The 16,388-nt window shown below is 41.8% G+C and overlaps 1 protein-coding gene across 1 annotated transcript; it reads right to left on the reverse strand.

Moving 5' to 3' along the window:
* Positions 1-7,121: 7,121 nt before the first annotated feature.
* On the reverse strand, positions 7,122-10,676 carry edn2 (endothelin 2). Its single transcript, XM_041955670.1, has 5 exons — positions 10,513-10,676; positions 9,676-9,829; positions 9,367-9,480; positions 8,663-8,746; positions 7,122-8,553 (listed from the first exon to the last, which is right to left on the reverse strand). Exons 1-5 carry the CDS (start codon positions 10,577-10,579, stop codon positions 8,454-8,456), a joined length of 519 nt encoding a protein of 172 aa, XP_041811604.1. The 5' UTR covers positions 10,580-10,676; the 3' UTR covers positions 7,122-8,453.
* Positions 10,677-16,388: the final 5,712 nt, after the last annotated feature.

Here is a 16,388-nt window from a genome sequence, read left to right on the forward strand (position 1 = left end):
AAATATAGTATTTATAGTCATTAGTCATGATTAAAATTCATGGAAATCCACAAATTTTCACTATTCACTATACATCTGGTCCCACTGTAAGTTTAGAGGATAATTCTGTATAATAATTATCTGTGTTTCCAGAGTCTGATATATCTTATTCCTCCATGCTATTAACTATTAAAAACACAATGCATTACCATGAACACACACACACACACACACACACACACACACTAGTTCATTGTGACTCATGCAGCTGAAACTAGGTCCTCCAAATGCACTGTTTTCTCTTGTTGGAGTAATGTTTGTTAAAAACTGCAGTGACTGGATGTGTAAAAGCCTTTTAAAAAATAAATAATATTAGAAGAACAGTGGGTTTGGGTTAGGAAGCTTCAAAGTACTGAGAGACAGATTAATGCATCTTTGATAATGGGAAAATATAGAAGAATGCTTTTTGGAAACAGTGGATTTTCATCCACTTGCCCACATAGCCTAAACCAGGAGATAATAAGCAAACCTTCCAGTTTTCTCTCATTCTTAGTGGATTACATCGTATTTCTCTGTCATTGCACGTGACACACATTTATGTGTCATGAACGCCGTCACCCTGACGTCCAGGTTCATCACCTTCTAAGCAGCATTCCTCACAGATAACTAACATGCACAACACACATCCTATTCTTAGCTGGTTACACCTTCAGAGACTCTGCTTGGTTGATATGAATCAACGAGGTAAGAAGAATTCCAGTCAAGCCATCTATGACCGTCACTTCTATTTCTGAAAAGGTGACTACTTTAGAATCAGATCACCGTATTTCCTGGGAAATGGTAAGGAGCTTAATCCACTGCGCAAACAAACACTGCTTTCTTAGACGAGGTGTGAGGCGACGTCTGTGGAGGTTTAGACGAGTGCTTCTCCAGAAAATCAAACAAGCTCTGCAATGCCTGTTGCCCCTTTACAGTATGATTAATGGACAGACGCGACCCCACACTGGTCCACTTCTCTCTCAGTCCCTCTAGCTGGAGGTGGTGGGAGGGTGCAGAAGATTAATGGTGTGCAGAATGGTTAGAATGGCTGAAGAATCAACCTAATCAACAAAGTGTGATTGTGAGTGGACACCCCACGGGGAGAAGAGTGGAGGGAGAAATTCTTTGTGCATGACTTCCTGCAGGTGCAGATGGAAATGTCAAACAGCTATTTCCTTTTTTGGACATTGTCTGAGGAGATGACATTAACAATCGCTTCACCGATACCTGAAGCGAGCAACGTTGTATTGTTTTGAACACCGAACACAAATACATGATGTCGCTTAAACATTAATCCGCCTTCTGCACCAGTTCCAATCCTGTCTTCAGAGAAGTTTGGTCCCTATTAAACCAGAAGACAGTGTTTAATGTCAAACTCAGCTCACCTTTGGACGGTCTGAAAGTGTCTAAGTGTAAAACAACTTGTGTAATCAGTCGTTGTGGCTTTGCGTGACTGTGAAGGTTGTTCTTGGAGTGAATTTCAGTGTTCTCCGATTGTTCCAAAGAAAGCAGCGGCTGTCACAGTTGTTTCCTCGCTGGCGTTATCGTAAAGGCTGGGAAGCTACAAATCACAGCTTTTCAAAACTCCCATACATTCAGTCATCCATATAATGGGTGTTCAGCTGAGGCCACTGATACTCATTACACTGAGTCAGTCAGTGTGTCGTTATTTTACCGTGACTGACATTTCTGTCCCTGTTCAATATTGCTTCCTGTCACCTTCTACTGTCAACTATTCAAGAAAAGTAAGAACCACAGTTCAAAACTTTCACTCTTTTTCCAGCTCTGACTCTGCTTTACCTCCATTGTGCAGTATTTTACAGTGTGTCCATCAACACCACACAAAAATTGAGCAATTTTCTTATGAACGTTGGCATGTCATTACATTTTTTTCATTTCATCACTATGAATGTATCAGGATATAAGTCTTACTATTGAAGTGGAACTTTTATAAATCAAAGTCTGTTTACAGGTGTACTGCTGCAAGCTGTTGGCAGTGGAATTGCATTGTGGGTAATGTAGGTGTCGAGTTTTGATGAGGAAGAAGAACGTGTGGCACAGAGGAGATGATATCTCAGGCTCTGCTGCATCGACCTTTCCACTTATTTAAACTTTCCATCATGAGTCTGTTGGACTGTTGGACTTGAGTGTTTTAAGAGTACAATACTAAATGACTGGAGTACTCTTTCTCAGAAAGGGCCTAACAAATGTCTCGAATGCATTTCATTGGCATTGGAATTTCTTCATTAACAAGACAAGATGATTTCAGAATGTATAACTGAGAAAGTTCACAGGCAGAAAGCTTTTGGTTCCTAATCTTTCGCTCTTTTTCCTCACTGAGTTTAACTCACCTCATAATTATTTTGCTTTTATGAAAAATTTGATAGGTTAATAGGTGAAAACATTATAGAAATATATTAGAAGAAAGCCCTGAGAACAAATGAATTGTCTTCTTCTTATGCAAGGTTTTTACTTTTACTGATCAATCTATTTATTTATTTGTTACTTATTTGTCTTTAAATTCTTAATTGATTTTAATGATTATGATATTTAATTTTATAAATAGCTTCATGCTATAATGTAGAACATGTTATCAGCACTGTATCTTGCTTGTGTAATTGTTTTGTACCTGACATGCTTGTTAAGTGAAGTTTGTTTCAGAGAAAAAAGTCAGCTGACTTTAATATGCCAACCTAACTCTGGCTTCAGGTTCTTCTTCTGTTGTGGTTCTTCTTTGTGTTTTCATATTTGCATACACACCTCATCAGCAGTACAGTGATGCAGCACTGGCAGATCTCCTTCCTCTCTCGCTTACCTGTGCTGTAGTCAAGCATGAGATATAGACAGTATGTGCACCCACTTGGTAACACGTTGCTCCAAAGCACAAAAGCTCCACAGGGTGCAGTTTGGATGCGGCTATGACTGCAGACAGCATCTGCAGGTACGGCAGTTGTGAAAAGTTCATGCAAACAGTCATTTCCACAGTATTTGTCCATCTGGGCTGAGTGGACGTGCATATTAACACTGTCTCTTTGTCCCCGTTCACACTGATCTGCCACTGTTCATCACGTATTCACCTGCTGTATATTTACCTGCCTGATTGCAGATGGACATCGTCAGGTGCCTGAATGGGAAATTAAGATTTCAATCTGCCCGGTCGCGGGGAGGACAGTGGCTGTTTACAGAGATGCACAAATTGTTTATACTGTTGCGGCGTGAGGCGCACATGCATTGTGAGCGACTATCACTAAATCTGGCGTACGTGTGCCTGGAAGCAGAGGAGGACGCGATGACAATCTGGACTATAATGCGAAGAATGTCGTCCAGTACAGGCATGTATGAAGAAGTACAGCCGTGTGTTTAAAGCAGGGGGAGAAATGCCTGATCGTCTGGGGCCATTCGTGCAAGAAAAATTATAGACAGGTCATTTCCCAAAGGAAACTCTGAGCACATTCACTGATAGATACACATTCTGCACACTGTTAAACATTTCAGTCTTTGAATGATTACACCGCTGCTGCTGCTTAATGAGGCCCACCTTTGAACTCGGTGAGGAAGCATCCAGGAATGCCTGCTATTCAAAACAGCTACGTAACTGTTGATTCACTGGACTCTCAGCAGTTTCTTTCAAAGTCATGACACCCGCTCTGAAATGACTGGAAAGTTATCCATGTATGCAGCGAAGCAAACCGACCAAGCCTGCTTCCTTCCTGCTGGTGCTGGCTGCGTGGTTATGGCTAGACTTCGTGTTTTGGTATCAGCAGGCCTGTTTGGACCGGCGGTGCTGATAGGCCAGTCTGTCCCCAGTCTGCCCCAGAGCCGCTCTGGTCCCAGCAAACAAAACCAGGAAGAGGAGGAATGTACCGACGCCGACTGTTACTGTAATCGCTGCCAGTTTGGACTGGAACTGCACAGAAATACAAAAACAGTTGATGTGTCACAAGGTTTATAGTGAACAAATAACATATCATAATATATTTTTTGTATTATTTGCAGGAGCACACGTTCTAAGACAATCCTAGTGGTGATGCCAGCGCCTTAAGGGACTGTACGCAAATTATTAGGGGGAGAGGGGAGGTGAGTCTAATGTTTTTGAGAGAAAATAGTAAAGTCTTATCTTATTTTTTCTCAGTCCAAATTCATATCACAGCATTTCCTTGCAGGATTTATTTTTAAAAAATTCGATAGTTGCAGCTGATGCTTTTAGTGTGTTCAGTGGGTTGTGCTGTTTATCCTTTGCCATGTGCAGAGGACTATAATCCTGCTCAGGTTCAGGGATTTATTTTCTCCCATCACACTGAGTGCTGTCTCTACCAAAAGTTGTTTCCTTCTTCACTTTCTTCTGCATCATAGCAAAAACTAAAAAGTAGGCATTGGTGGCTATTGTGAAAAAGGTTATACCATGAATATGCTAGTGGCATGGCTCTGAGGATAATAATGGTCACTTTGGTCCAGACTGAAATATCTCAGCATCTACTGGATGGATTTTTTATGAAAGCCATCTTTTGCTTTCAGTGCCATGCCTTGACAAGCATTGGATGAGCTTCTTTCTTCTCATCTCTCTCTTAAAATAGAGATCTAAGTCACAAATGGCACAATTTATAAAATGTAAAAGTAATCCCCCTCTCCACCCCAGGCATATTCGTACAGGCCCTAAGTCAAGTTATTTTATTGTTGAATGCACGTAAGCCATGAAACCGTGACCTTACCCGAAATGCGTGTATGCAAAAACAACAGGCGGGAGTCCAAGAAGACTTTCATAAACAGTTATAATCACACAATCAGGACTGACCGTCAGCCAGCATGTCGGGGAGGGAAAAAAATCAAGGCAACAACATCAAATAAGGACTAATACAAAGTAAAACAATGCAACTGGTGTTATGACAACAGCATGATTAAGGTAACAATCTCAGCCCCCATCCAGCCCGTATCAGTTCCCTGCGCAAACAGCAGACGTGCTCCTGTTTTTCCTTTGTTTCTTTTCCTCTCCCCGTTCTCTCCTGTGCTCAAGGAATTCGGGAGGAATGCAGAAAAAGCATCCTGTTTTCATTCCACGCTCTTAGTCAGCTATTCACACACTGCAGCGCACGCTGGGGGGTCTGAGAGCTCTTACTGACGTCAGGGTAAATAACCAGGAAGTCACTGTGAACTAATGGAGACACAGGTGCGTACTATCACTGCATGGCCTCGTTTGTTTCCGCATCCTCTGATACGTCCACACCTAGTCCTCCACAAACACAAGCTGGAGCCAGTTCCACCACACATAAAATACAAGTTATTATCTGCCATTCCTTACACACTTGACCTTTAACCTAGAACGTCCTGTAGATAACTGGAAGGCAAAAGTCTCCAACATCCTCTTTAATAAATAGTTTGGGAGCTCACGTCTCTCCCGCAGAGCGGCCTATCTAAAGTGAACATCAGCATATAGGACAACAAGGGGACAGGCACCCTGCCAAGGAGAGATAACCACATTACCTGACATCACGGACACGGAAATCCAAGGTGTAGTAACCACATGCTTCTGTTTGTTTTGCTCTCTCTGCCCCTCAGCAGGTTCACTGTGTACCTGTTCTGTACTTAAGCACAACTTCATTTTTTTTTAAATTTCCTGCACAGTCATGCAGCAACGAAGGCTAAAAATGGTTCAAGTGTTTCATTAACAGTAACAAGCTGGAGGCGGCCGTGGTCATTTAATCCTTCAACCTTTTTATATATACAGGCTTCTGCCTAAAACCATCAATTGGGTTATGAACCCCATGTCATACTGAAGGTACACTTATATGGAGGTCTCTGCAAGATGCCTATCTATATTCTCAAGTCCAGCGAGAGCTAAATGCATTGGTTTCTCTTTCAACCCATTGTATATTGTACACTGTAGTCTTTCTCAGAAGCACTATGCATTCAGCAATCACCAATAATAAAGTCAAAATTGATTTTTTTTTTTTTTTTTTTGTGACAATCGTATCATGAGCTTTGACCAGTGACAAAGAAAGCGGAGAGATGAGCCAAAACGATGAACCTGGCATACTCCACCTGGCAAGTCTTTTGGAAATCTGAGGTACTTAACAATGTGCAAATTTGTCACTCTGTCATAAATCAACCGTCCGCAGAAGCTTTGCGCCTCGACTTCATAGAACTTCTTGCAACACAAGGAGGAAGACGAAAACAGGGCTGCACCCTGAGGTCTTGTTGACACCATGTAGAAGTTGTTGAAGGGTGCCTTGATGCCGGTGTTTGGTTCATTTGGTTCATGATTGGATTGGATTATTATCACTGTCTATCACAGTCAGCCAATCAGATCAATAAACCAAATGACAGAGGAGGACTGAAGCCAGCTGGAGCAAAAACAAACCTTCACTTCCATTCTTTGCTCTTCTTTCAATGAAGAGACACTCTCCAGTTCTGACATTACAGGCATATGTCAGTATCCGGGCTATCTTTAGGAGCTGCTGTTCTTCTTCTTTTCAAACAGTCACTTCTCCCACTGCCATCACATCTGATGGCAGGATGGATTCTCGGCTCACGTGGTTTTGTTTGTCTTCATTTCTACTCATTGGGGTGAAGTTGACCCCTGGACCAGTTGTGTTTATTTGCCCCGAACCACCATCAGCTGTAATCTAGCTAGTAACGAATATATCAGCTCAGCCTCTGACTGAACTCAGAATTCAAACTCCAGTTCCTTCTGTTATTTTCCCTCCAGTTTCTCTCATCTCCAATGGACTGTTCCAAAAGCTATTTCCTTCAATTTCTTGACAGCATTTATATTATGAAATCCTCTGCTGCAGGTCATGCAAAATCCAATTCTCTATAAGACACTGAATGTCTCATATTTTATTTAAATGTGTGATCAGCTATAGATGTTCCTTTGTTGAAGGAGCAAGCATTAGGTTTTAAAAAAATATAGAAAATCTTCATCAACCATATGGGGGAGTATGTTGTGCACTATGTCAGTAGCTATATCCTTTCCTCCAAAAATGTTGTCATCAAAAAATACTTTTTAATGTTGATGCAAAACTGTCATATCAGGTCAAATAATAGTTCTAATTTAAAGTGACAGCAATAACACAACAATAATCACCATTCTGCAACAGAATATTTTCTTGTATTTTTATTTTCTCGCACGCAATTCACTGCATCATTCAAACAAATATAAATATATACATCTCTGAATAAGTTACAGAATAAATAAGTTGTTGTATTTACAATACTTGCTATCATTCAGCATTTAACAGTAAACTGCTAAGCTGGTAAACTATCCATCATGTACAGCATTGAGATATTTGAGGAAGTTTTCTCTGAGTTACAATGAAAGTTTATATTTGTTTGTGTCCGTGAGCTGACTGCAATCAGACAGGGCAGAGGAAAAGTGCAGGCCACAGATAAATTGCTTCTGAAGGGAATAACACAAGTTCAGATTCATACTTTCCCGGTGACTAAGACGGAGGAATTAAATGAACGCTAAATGCGTGTCAGGGGAGTAAAACAATTGTTGCATTTTTTTGGCAAGCTGCACATCACTTCTGGCTTATCTTCAATCAAAATGTTAAACACAAGCTGTGCAATAAACACTGGAGCCCACACAATAGACCTACTGTAGTTGTTATGCTAGCACAGGGTGCTTTATATGTGTGTGTAGAGGAGCTGACAATTGATCTTGTATAAAGTTAATTGTTTGTTAGATAAATCCCAAAGAGATGACCTTCATTTCACTATGAGGTAATGTGTGCCCTGAGTGAACAAGCTGCCATTCAAGTACTGCCTGATTATCAAAAAGCTATTTGCTAATTTGCCCTAAACATTAGGCAGGACAGCAGATTCCCACTCTGATACAGAGGAAATTAAACCCAACCAAAGGCCAACAATGACAAAATATTTTCAAGGGCATTTGAGTAAACTTTGACAAGCAATTCAGAACTAAATGCAGAGTTGATATGAACCCGCAACATGTAATGATCCGACCATCCTGTCGTAGCGTCCATCAGATTTAAAACTGTCCGACGAGTCACAGCAGTGCAATGTCTGTAGTCACCAAAGAGCGACAGATCAGTGCCTGATGAGTCTTTCTTGATGTGGTTACCCAAAAAGCAGCTTCCATGTCCTTAGGTTTAATTGATCCTTCCTTGACGTGGGTAGACTGTTGTTAAATTCAAAAAAAGTTCAAAGAGAGCTTAGGAAATGACATTAAGCGTTTCTCCTGCTGTAGTGCTTCTGTCTTGGTGAGCTGCCAGTCCTCCGAAGCACTTCGTCGATCAAATGTTTGATCCGCTGCCTCTGTGGCCTTCCTCCTTACCAGCTCCGCATCCCCAGAGTTCGCAAGACTCTTCACTCATTTGAAAACCCTGGTGCCGGCGTTGAAAGCAGCTGGAGGACTCTCCGGCCCACGGAGGTTGAATCCATGGATAGTGAACCACTTCTGGCGTTCGCTCAGCCCTCTACCTGATTGTTCTGCTCCTGGGCCTGTTGACTCCACCTGGCTTCTCGCTTGATGACAGAATCACGTTTGCGATCGCCACGTTGGACTTGACAACAGATCTGCGGGAAAAGCAGATCAAATAAGACATGATTCACGTGTCTTAGAGATGACAAATCAAACAGCACGACACAGATTTAAAGGTTGATCCTGGAATTCTTCTTCATTTACCTGAAAGATGCCAGCAGTTTGTTGCTGCTTGTGCTTGCAGATTCGAGCACTGGACCCACGAGATTAGTCCTTGGATTCTCTGAGCTGTGGACAAATTCAACAACAGCATTAAAACAAGGGCACAACCCTGCCAAAGCCTCAAGGAATCCAACCTGTACGAACTGAGGCTTTCACCTTCTATTGTTGCGCTACCTGAAGCAAAAGTAGCTCAGGGTCGACTAAGTAATGTGCTTGGAATTCCAAACTAATGCATTTTCATGCCTTATGTGCAGCAATGCCTTACAAAACACCGCCGAGGATAACATCTAGAGATGGTGACTAATCCATACCGGTGGTTTCATGACCACAATAACTCAAAGACGCAACAAACATTCTCTTGAGTATAAATCTAAACTTTCCAGAAATAGCAGCACTGCTAATAAAGCTTTGTGATTTCTTTCAAGGCCTCCAAGGAAATGCGGGACATTCTCTGCTATGACTACTACCCCTATACCGCAGTCACGTTATCGTCGACTAAATCATTTTGTCTCCTGCATGACTCGTCCCCCACGTCAACATAATACCGTTCATGCTTGTCACACGTGACTGATTCTGGAAGGAGATACAGAAACTACTTTGATGCTATCTGGCATGCAGTGAAGACTACGTGATGAGACGGTCTTGTTTTGCCGTAGGTGGATGGGAGAACGAAAGCTGCCGCTCACCTTTGGCAGAAGCCAGAACAGGTTTTATCTGTTGGGTTGAGGCATTCGCAACGGTCAGCTGAGCGGCGGCGGCGACGAGACAGGGGACTCCCAAGGCCATACGGAAGGACTTTACTGGAAAGGAAAACAAAACAAAGCATTTTAAGACAGTGTGTGAAAGCATGTGGGAGTCTGGGATTAGTTTAGATATTGTCCCTGAGTACTGTAGGGTGCGGGTAGTGAGGGTGTTGGGTGGTTTTCCACAATATTCTGGTCTAGTAACAAATACATCTTTCTGAGCGTGTGTTTTATAGTGGTCTGTAGCCGCACCTTGGCGTGTTGACCCAGATAATATCCAGGTGGCAGAAGTAGATGCATTCTTTATCGTCCCAGCTGTTGCAGGAGCAGCGTTTGGTCCTGACGCGGTGTGGATGTGGAGCCTGAGCTGGCAGCTCTGCCCGGTCTGATAAGGGCAGTCCACAGCCTAGAACAACACAAAGAAGCCCGAGATTAGGAAGCGCCAGCTAATGCTTTGCCAACTAATGCTTTGCAGTGTGACTGTGCAGTTAGCGATTATCACGTGTAAATACAACGAAATCCACTCTGAGGGCTAACACCCACTTCTGCGGTTAAACAAGTGTGATTGTGAATAATGGTGGAACACATTTATCGTATTATAAGTCAAAGAACTTAATCCATGTCAAACATTCCTCCAAGAAGTGGTTGTATTAATATTGCTGTGGTATTAACTTAATTGGGGAAAACAACCTCTGGATGGCTCAGCCTGGTTCTTGTTTGTGCTCTCTGTGGTGACTGGCAAAGGATCAAAAGCACTGAGCTACTGAGAGCGCATCATATCTGCATCTTAATTCTTTTTGCTGGATCACTTTCTGCATTTTTTACTTTATTTTGTAACATTTCTAATTTTGGTGAACCTCAAACCCCAACAGTAACAACTTTATCTAAAACAAGAAAGAACTGGTAATCCATTGCGACCAAAAGGAATATATGATGAAAGCTAATTATAAAAATGTTTTATTGGATTTTACCCACAAAAATCTATAAAACCAATCACAAGTTTTTTTTTAACAAAAATCTAAAAACCTTTTTTTTTTTAGCTTTAATGGCCTAAAATCCCCCCCAAAAAAACACAGACAAGTTACTCACCCTCTTGCAGAACCATGCAGATGATGAATAAAGTCAGCGTCTTGCACATGAAGGAAGCCATCGTCATCCCGTGTGTGATGTCCTGATGTCTAACAGCAGCAGCAGCAGCGCTCCAAGTGTGGCAGACGAGTCTTTGAGGCCGTGTGTGTTGAGGCTGGAGGGCAGCAACAGGTGCTTTGTGTTCATGTTGCTGCCAGGACATCTACTTATACCCACCCTGGGGCTGATGTCACGGCGGCCACTCCTCCCTCTGTGCCGGCCTAATCGCCTGTCTATGTAGAGGTGGTGTTGTTACACAACACACACACACACACACACTCCACCTGCCCTCCTCACATTCCAGCAGTGGGCTGAACACACAGTACTGTCAGTGCCCCCAACAGGCCAAGAAGGGAAGGGAGAACATGTGGGGGATCAACTATCATCCCTCACATGTTGTGCTGCTGAGTGCAAACTTGGCTAAAAAGCTTTTGATCACTGGACATAAAACCTAAACTAAGACTGTCCCAGACTAAGACTGAGAGTGATTTACTAAAAAACTCTGAGAATTTAACCTGAAATGTTGATATCTGTCAGTTGCAGGCTGAAGCAACTTGTAAACGGTATCATTTTCCTATAAATTCTGGAATTATAACCAGCATAAACACTCAATAAATAGTTTATAACAGATTAGTTGTAAGCAGATACCAGATTGTGTCTTTTAACATATTGGTCAACAGTAACTGGTGTATATGAATGATAACACGGTGCAACACAGCTTTAATCATGTATCATGACATATGAACAAACGCGCATCAACAGGTGTGTGTTTAAAAAAAGTAACTGTTTCTACACGTGTACAAATCATTCCAGGGCAGGATCAGTGCTGTTTATATATGTACCCAGAACTCATGAGGACAAGCTGCCTCTCAGGGCGCTGTCATGGGAAGTGAAGAAGAAGTCTTTAAGATTGTCCAAACAACACAAATATTTGTTTTCTATCTATGAAATATAAAACATGAATACATTTGATGTAAACAGTTTCATGTCATCAGTAATTCATTAACTGTATTTACACCAGCTGCAGAAGCTTCAAGAAATTATAACTACCAACAAATGCATTAATGAACACTTAAAAATGTCCTCACCTGCCTCCAACTATTTAATTTATTCATGATGTATATTTATATCATGAATAAATGTATACATTCTATATATATTTATCATTTTAATTCATAATCTATTATTGTTCATATACTGCTCATCATTTCTAACATCAAGAAATCACATAACTGGCTCTCTTGATAGTCTTGTTCAAACAATAATGTAATATATGTTATTAACCTGAGAGAATGGATGGTTGTTACAAAGACAGGAGGTTATGTGAGGCCATGGCATCCACGTGTTTGTCTTTCTTTCTTTCTTTCTTTCTTTTTTTTTTCCAGAGGCGTTGGGCATGCAGGATGCGGCCGGAGGCGTCAGAGGAAGAGATGAGCAGCGGCAGAGGGTTTGCATGTGCCACGCCGCCGATATGACGATGACGAAGTCCAGGAGAGCTGTCAGCACCCCCCGCAGGAAGGTGAGGTCATGGCACAGTCGTCCCACACGCTGGCATACAAACAGCATCTCAGCGTGTAACATGCTTTGACCTTGGTGAAGTGATACGCAGCCGCCTGCCACATCAGCTTCCTGCAGCCCACACACACGCCACCATGCATATAGGCCACTGAAACACAGTGTCTGTGTCAGTTTACACTGCCTATCTCTCACCAGTGACAAAAACAGACATCACGGCTGTGACCACAACCTGGCCGCCCACACAGCCATGGTATTCCACAGGTATTCCTCGCTCTTATCAGCTACATAATGCATTATATAATTCAAATCCACAGGTATGTATGAGCTCGAGGTTAAAGTGAACTTAAAGTGAAGTATGTGTGCCTGATATCAGGATCTCACAGAGGAAGAATGGATGGATTCAGATGAACCCGGAATGAGACAAAACTCAAAGACACTGTCGATAGAGTGAACAAATCTGACAGCTGCATCATATTTAAACCTATTGAAGGCATTTCTCTTGTTGTTCAAATATTTTCATCTGAAGATATTTTAATATTCTTTGTCTGCAATTTGCAAGGTTTCATTTCAGCAACACTTTTATTAAAACCTTTTACATTAGGTTTGATGCTTCCCTTACTTAAACTTCTTTTATTAAAGCATAGCACACATTCTTTAACTTACATTGCATCTTTTTTTTCATGAAACTGTTATATTTTAAGTGTGTTTTTAAATGTATGTATACTGTGTATTTAATACAGGCACAATTCAAGTCAAATATCTTGTAACCCTCCCTGGTCAACAAAACAATTTTTAATTCTATTTATTTAGTCATTCAAGTACTGTCTGAATCTAAGCTTTTGAAATTATGAGTTTGGTATCTACTGGTTTTCCTGTGCACATACTTTATGACATTAGTAGTAAATCAGGTAACCAACAGCAACGTGCTCTATGAAGGAAAAATCAGTTCATTACTGCATTTTCTCTGGAAGTCAAGCAGTTTCTGTAAAATGTGTATGGGTCCTTTTTTTCAGCTATGCAGTGTCAAAGAATGGATTTGTTCCGCACACTCCTTACCATACATGGTAGATGGCAGGAAAAAAACAGTTAGAAACAAGAATGAGTACAATTATTTTGGCCATTGAAGAGCTTCAACTGAAGTGTGGAAAATCAGATTCAGCGGAAACCCAGAAGACAGACAGAGGCTGCAACAGAAACAGGAAAAAACACTGCTGAAACATACATACTTGTGAGTGTGTGTGTGTGTGGTCATAGTTTATAGAGGTTAAGGGGTGAGGGAAATGCCAAAAGGATGTCACAATGGAGAGAGATTGGCATTTCACCAACTATTTGTTACAGTGAAAGGAAAAAAAAACTCATCTAGAGCAAATATTTGTCCAGTGGTGCAGACAGGAGGAATGGGCTCAAGCTAAAGGTACCCCCTCCCCTCATTTCCCCTTCCCCATGTCCCTTTTCCCCCTGCTTTCTCCAGACAAGGCAGAAAAGGGACACAGTGACAGTGAAAAATGTGTCCTTATCTATTTCCCACTTCCGGCTGCTGCTGAGGGCGACAGAGGAATGTGAGGAGACACGGTGACAAACAAATATAGGAGATATGATCGCAGAATCCTGCAAAATTCCTCTGGGATGAGGTAAAAATGTATGGACTGTGACACAATAACACAGACACAAGTCATCACATTCAGTGAAAAGGTTAAAACGGTGCGTTCAAAGCCCATTGTGCAATTGGAAATTCAGGAATCATGACATGAAACCGTAAAATGTCAAGTTCAGTTGCAGTAAAAAATGTGTTTTTCTTCTTTTTTTGAGTTGAGTGTTTGAGCGTCTCTGTGCAGAATGCCAGCTTGGTTTTCCACAGAACACTGCCGACTGTCATTCTTCTTCCTTATAAGCAAAAATATGTAGAAAAGAGGAAGCAATGATGATGGGAGTTTGAGGTGACTCACGCACTCACACAGACACCACCCTGATATGAGTGGCGTGCAGAATATGGGCCACACCCCTGCATGAGTAGATGGAGGCTTTGATAGCAGCATCACTGCCTGGATGTCAAATACACAGACCGAAACTACAAAACTAACTGAGACACGTGGGTGATGAAGGTGTCTGCTACACCTGCCTGCGGCAACCAGTGGTGTGGAAAGGTGAGAAAAGTGAACCTCTGGTGTAGAACATTTTATCACAGAGCACATAATGTGCACACAAGACGAAAAAACAATTGAATTGACTCTTCATTCAGTGTGTGACCGCACACAGCCTGAAACTGTGCATGAAAAGGAAGAGAATAAGAGAAGAGAAGCAAAGCAGTGGGGACAGAATCCACAAAAGACATGCAATGGAAAGAAAGAAAGAAAAACAAACTAATACTATCTACCTATCTATCTATCTATCTATCTATCTATCTATCTATCTATCTATCTATCTATCTATCTATCTATCTATCTATCTATCTATCTATCTATCCATGCGATACAAATTAAATGAAAATGAAAGAGCTTAATATTCCCCTGAATTTCAGCTGACTCACATCCTTTAATAGTGACTGGGGGCTTGATATCATCACTTTGAATAATGAATAACGTGGAAAAACTAGGGAACCTGAAAGTGACCTGGTTGCTTTCAGTGTGTTTGTGCTCTCCACTTTGAAACGTCGTGAACTTAATGTGTGTCTGTGTGATAGGAATCCCCTGTTCATTCATGTTTGTATTGTTTCACTTTTGAAGCACAGAGGGAGAAATCCCCCCCAGAATGATTCCCCATCAGGAATGACCCCACTATTTGGATCTCCTCTTCTAATGAACCTTATCACCAGACTACTTTGAAAATATGTCATAATACTCTGTTAATCATTTGCTGCCATCACATTGCCATTGTTTCGATGACACAATTTCAAGGGAATCTTTGGCTCTTGTTATGTCTGTTGCTGTGGAGCCCCTGGCATCCAGCACATCCCAGCACTTCCACCACCTTTGACATGGACCGCTGCCTGTAAGGTGGAATAATCGTGTGACCATGGTTTCTATCATGATTTCTGTCACTATGGACGATGAAAATAAATAAAACTCTGAAAGCACAGACTACAATCAGCACCTTCTCCCCGTCCCCCTGTCTGAATATCCGTGCTGCCATCTCCTGGATGATTTATTATAGGGGAGGGTTTCAGTATATGGGCCAGTACCTTCAGTGTGTGATGTCATCCCTGTCAGAACAGAGCCAGACGGAAAGCTGCTTTCTGGCGCCATCCAGTGGCTACACGTGGCATCTTCAGTTCTGGGGACACAAAGACGAGCTGCCTTCATGAACACAGATCAGAAGACCATTGTGACCTACATCAAAATAAACAAAACTAGCATACCACAAAATAGATTTTCAGGCAAATGACTGTTTCTTTTCTGATGAAATTTCAGTTTCCAGTGAAATTTCACCATCAAGCACAACACCATGACCACAGGGTGGCGCCACAGTCTCTGTGCGTTTTCTGCATTCTTTAATCCACCTAGAATCGAATTGGAGAGAGGAAGAAATGTGATTGTGCCTGGACGATGTGAAGGACAACACAGGAATAAGAGAGACGTTCAGTCTCCAGACATAACAGAGTGTTAACCCTTTGCTACTGTGGACATGCAACAAACTGAGCTGTTGTTATATGTTGAAGAGGACCACGCAGGTGTGTTGCATGTTAAAGATCTTTAAAGGGTCAGAATTTTAAACAAAATGGCATTAAAATATGCAGATAGCTTGGTTTTTATGGATATAGTTTTGCACAACGTCCACTCCAACGCAATGGAAGTGAATGAATTTCCAAATTCAGTATCCAGAGCGCACTGAGAGGGTTTCACAGGGACAGTGGGTAACTCCTGTGTGTCCTGTGAATGAGTCAAAGTAACCGGTCTGTCTGAGCAGGTTCAGGATAACCAGGCTCCCTTTAAGGATTCACTGAACCACAGCATCCCTGATTCTGCATAACTGGTCTCACAAAGCCGACTGGCTCTGGCTTCATTAACTCAACTATGAGTCCCTGCGTGTGACATCACTCTGTTTCATTCTGGCACACACACAACACTGTTTAAGCCTGAAGCGAAGCTAAGCCTGAAGACTAACCTCACCCAGAACAGGCTAGTGTGGATGGATCAGTTTCCATGGTAACTTGGGTCAGACTTATGTAAACCTCTTTTATAAAACAGGCTTTCCTGAAAATAAGCCTGACTTGCTGAAATAAGCCTGACTTAACTGTTAATCTTGCCTTATGAAATACCCTGCAGTGTGGGTTACCATGGCAGCTGAGCTCAGTGTAAACTCAAAAGCTGCAAAAGAAGACC

This window comes from Chelmon rostratus, chromosome 16 (genome assembly GCF_017976325.1).
Source record: "Chelmon rostratus isolate fCheRos1 chromosome 16, fCheRos1.pri, whole genome shotgun sequence".
NCBI classification, from domain to species: Eukaryota; Metazoa; Chordata; class Actinopteri; order Chaetodontiformes; family Chaetodontidae; genus Chelmon; species Chelmon rostratus.

Bases quoted from the DNA above. Each gene is read 5' to 3' on its own strand.
- edn2 (XM_041955670.1), bottom strand. From the start codon at position 10,579: ATGACGATGGCTTCCTTCATGTGCAAGACGCTGACTTTATTCATCATC. The intron at 9,830-10,512 runs GTGAGTAACTTG...GTGTTGTTCTAG, and splicing joins CTGCATGGTTCTGCAAGAGG to GCTGTGGACTGCCCTTATCA. The intron at 9,481-9,675 runs GTGCGGCTACAG...TTTCCTTTCCAG, and splicing joins ATCTGGGTCAACACGCCAAG to TAAAGTCCTTCCGTATGGCC.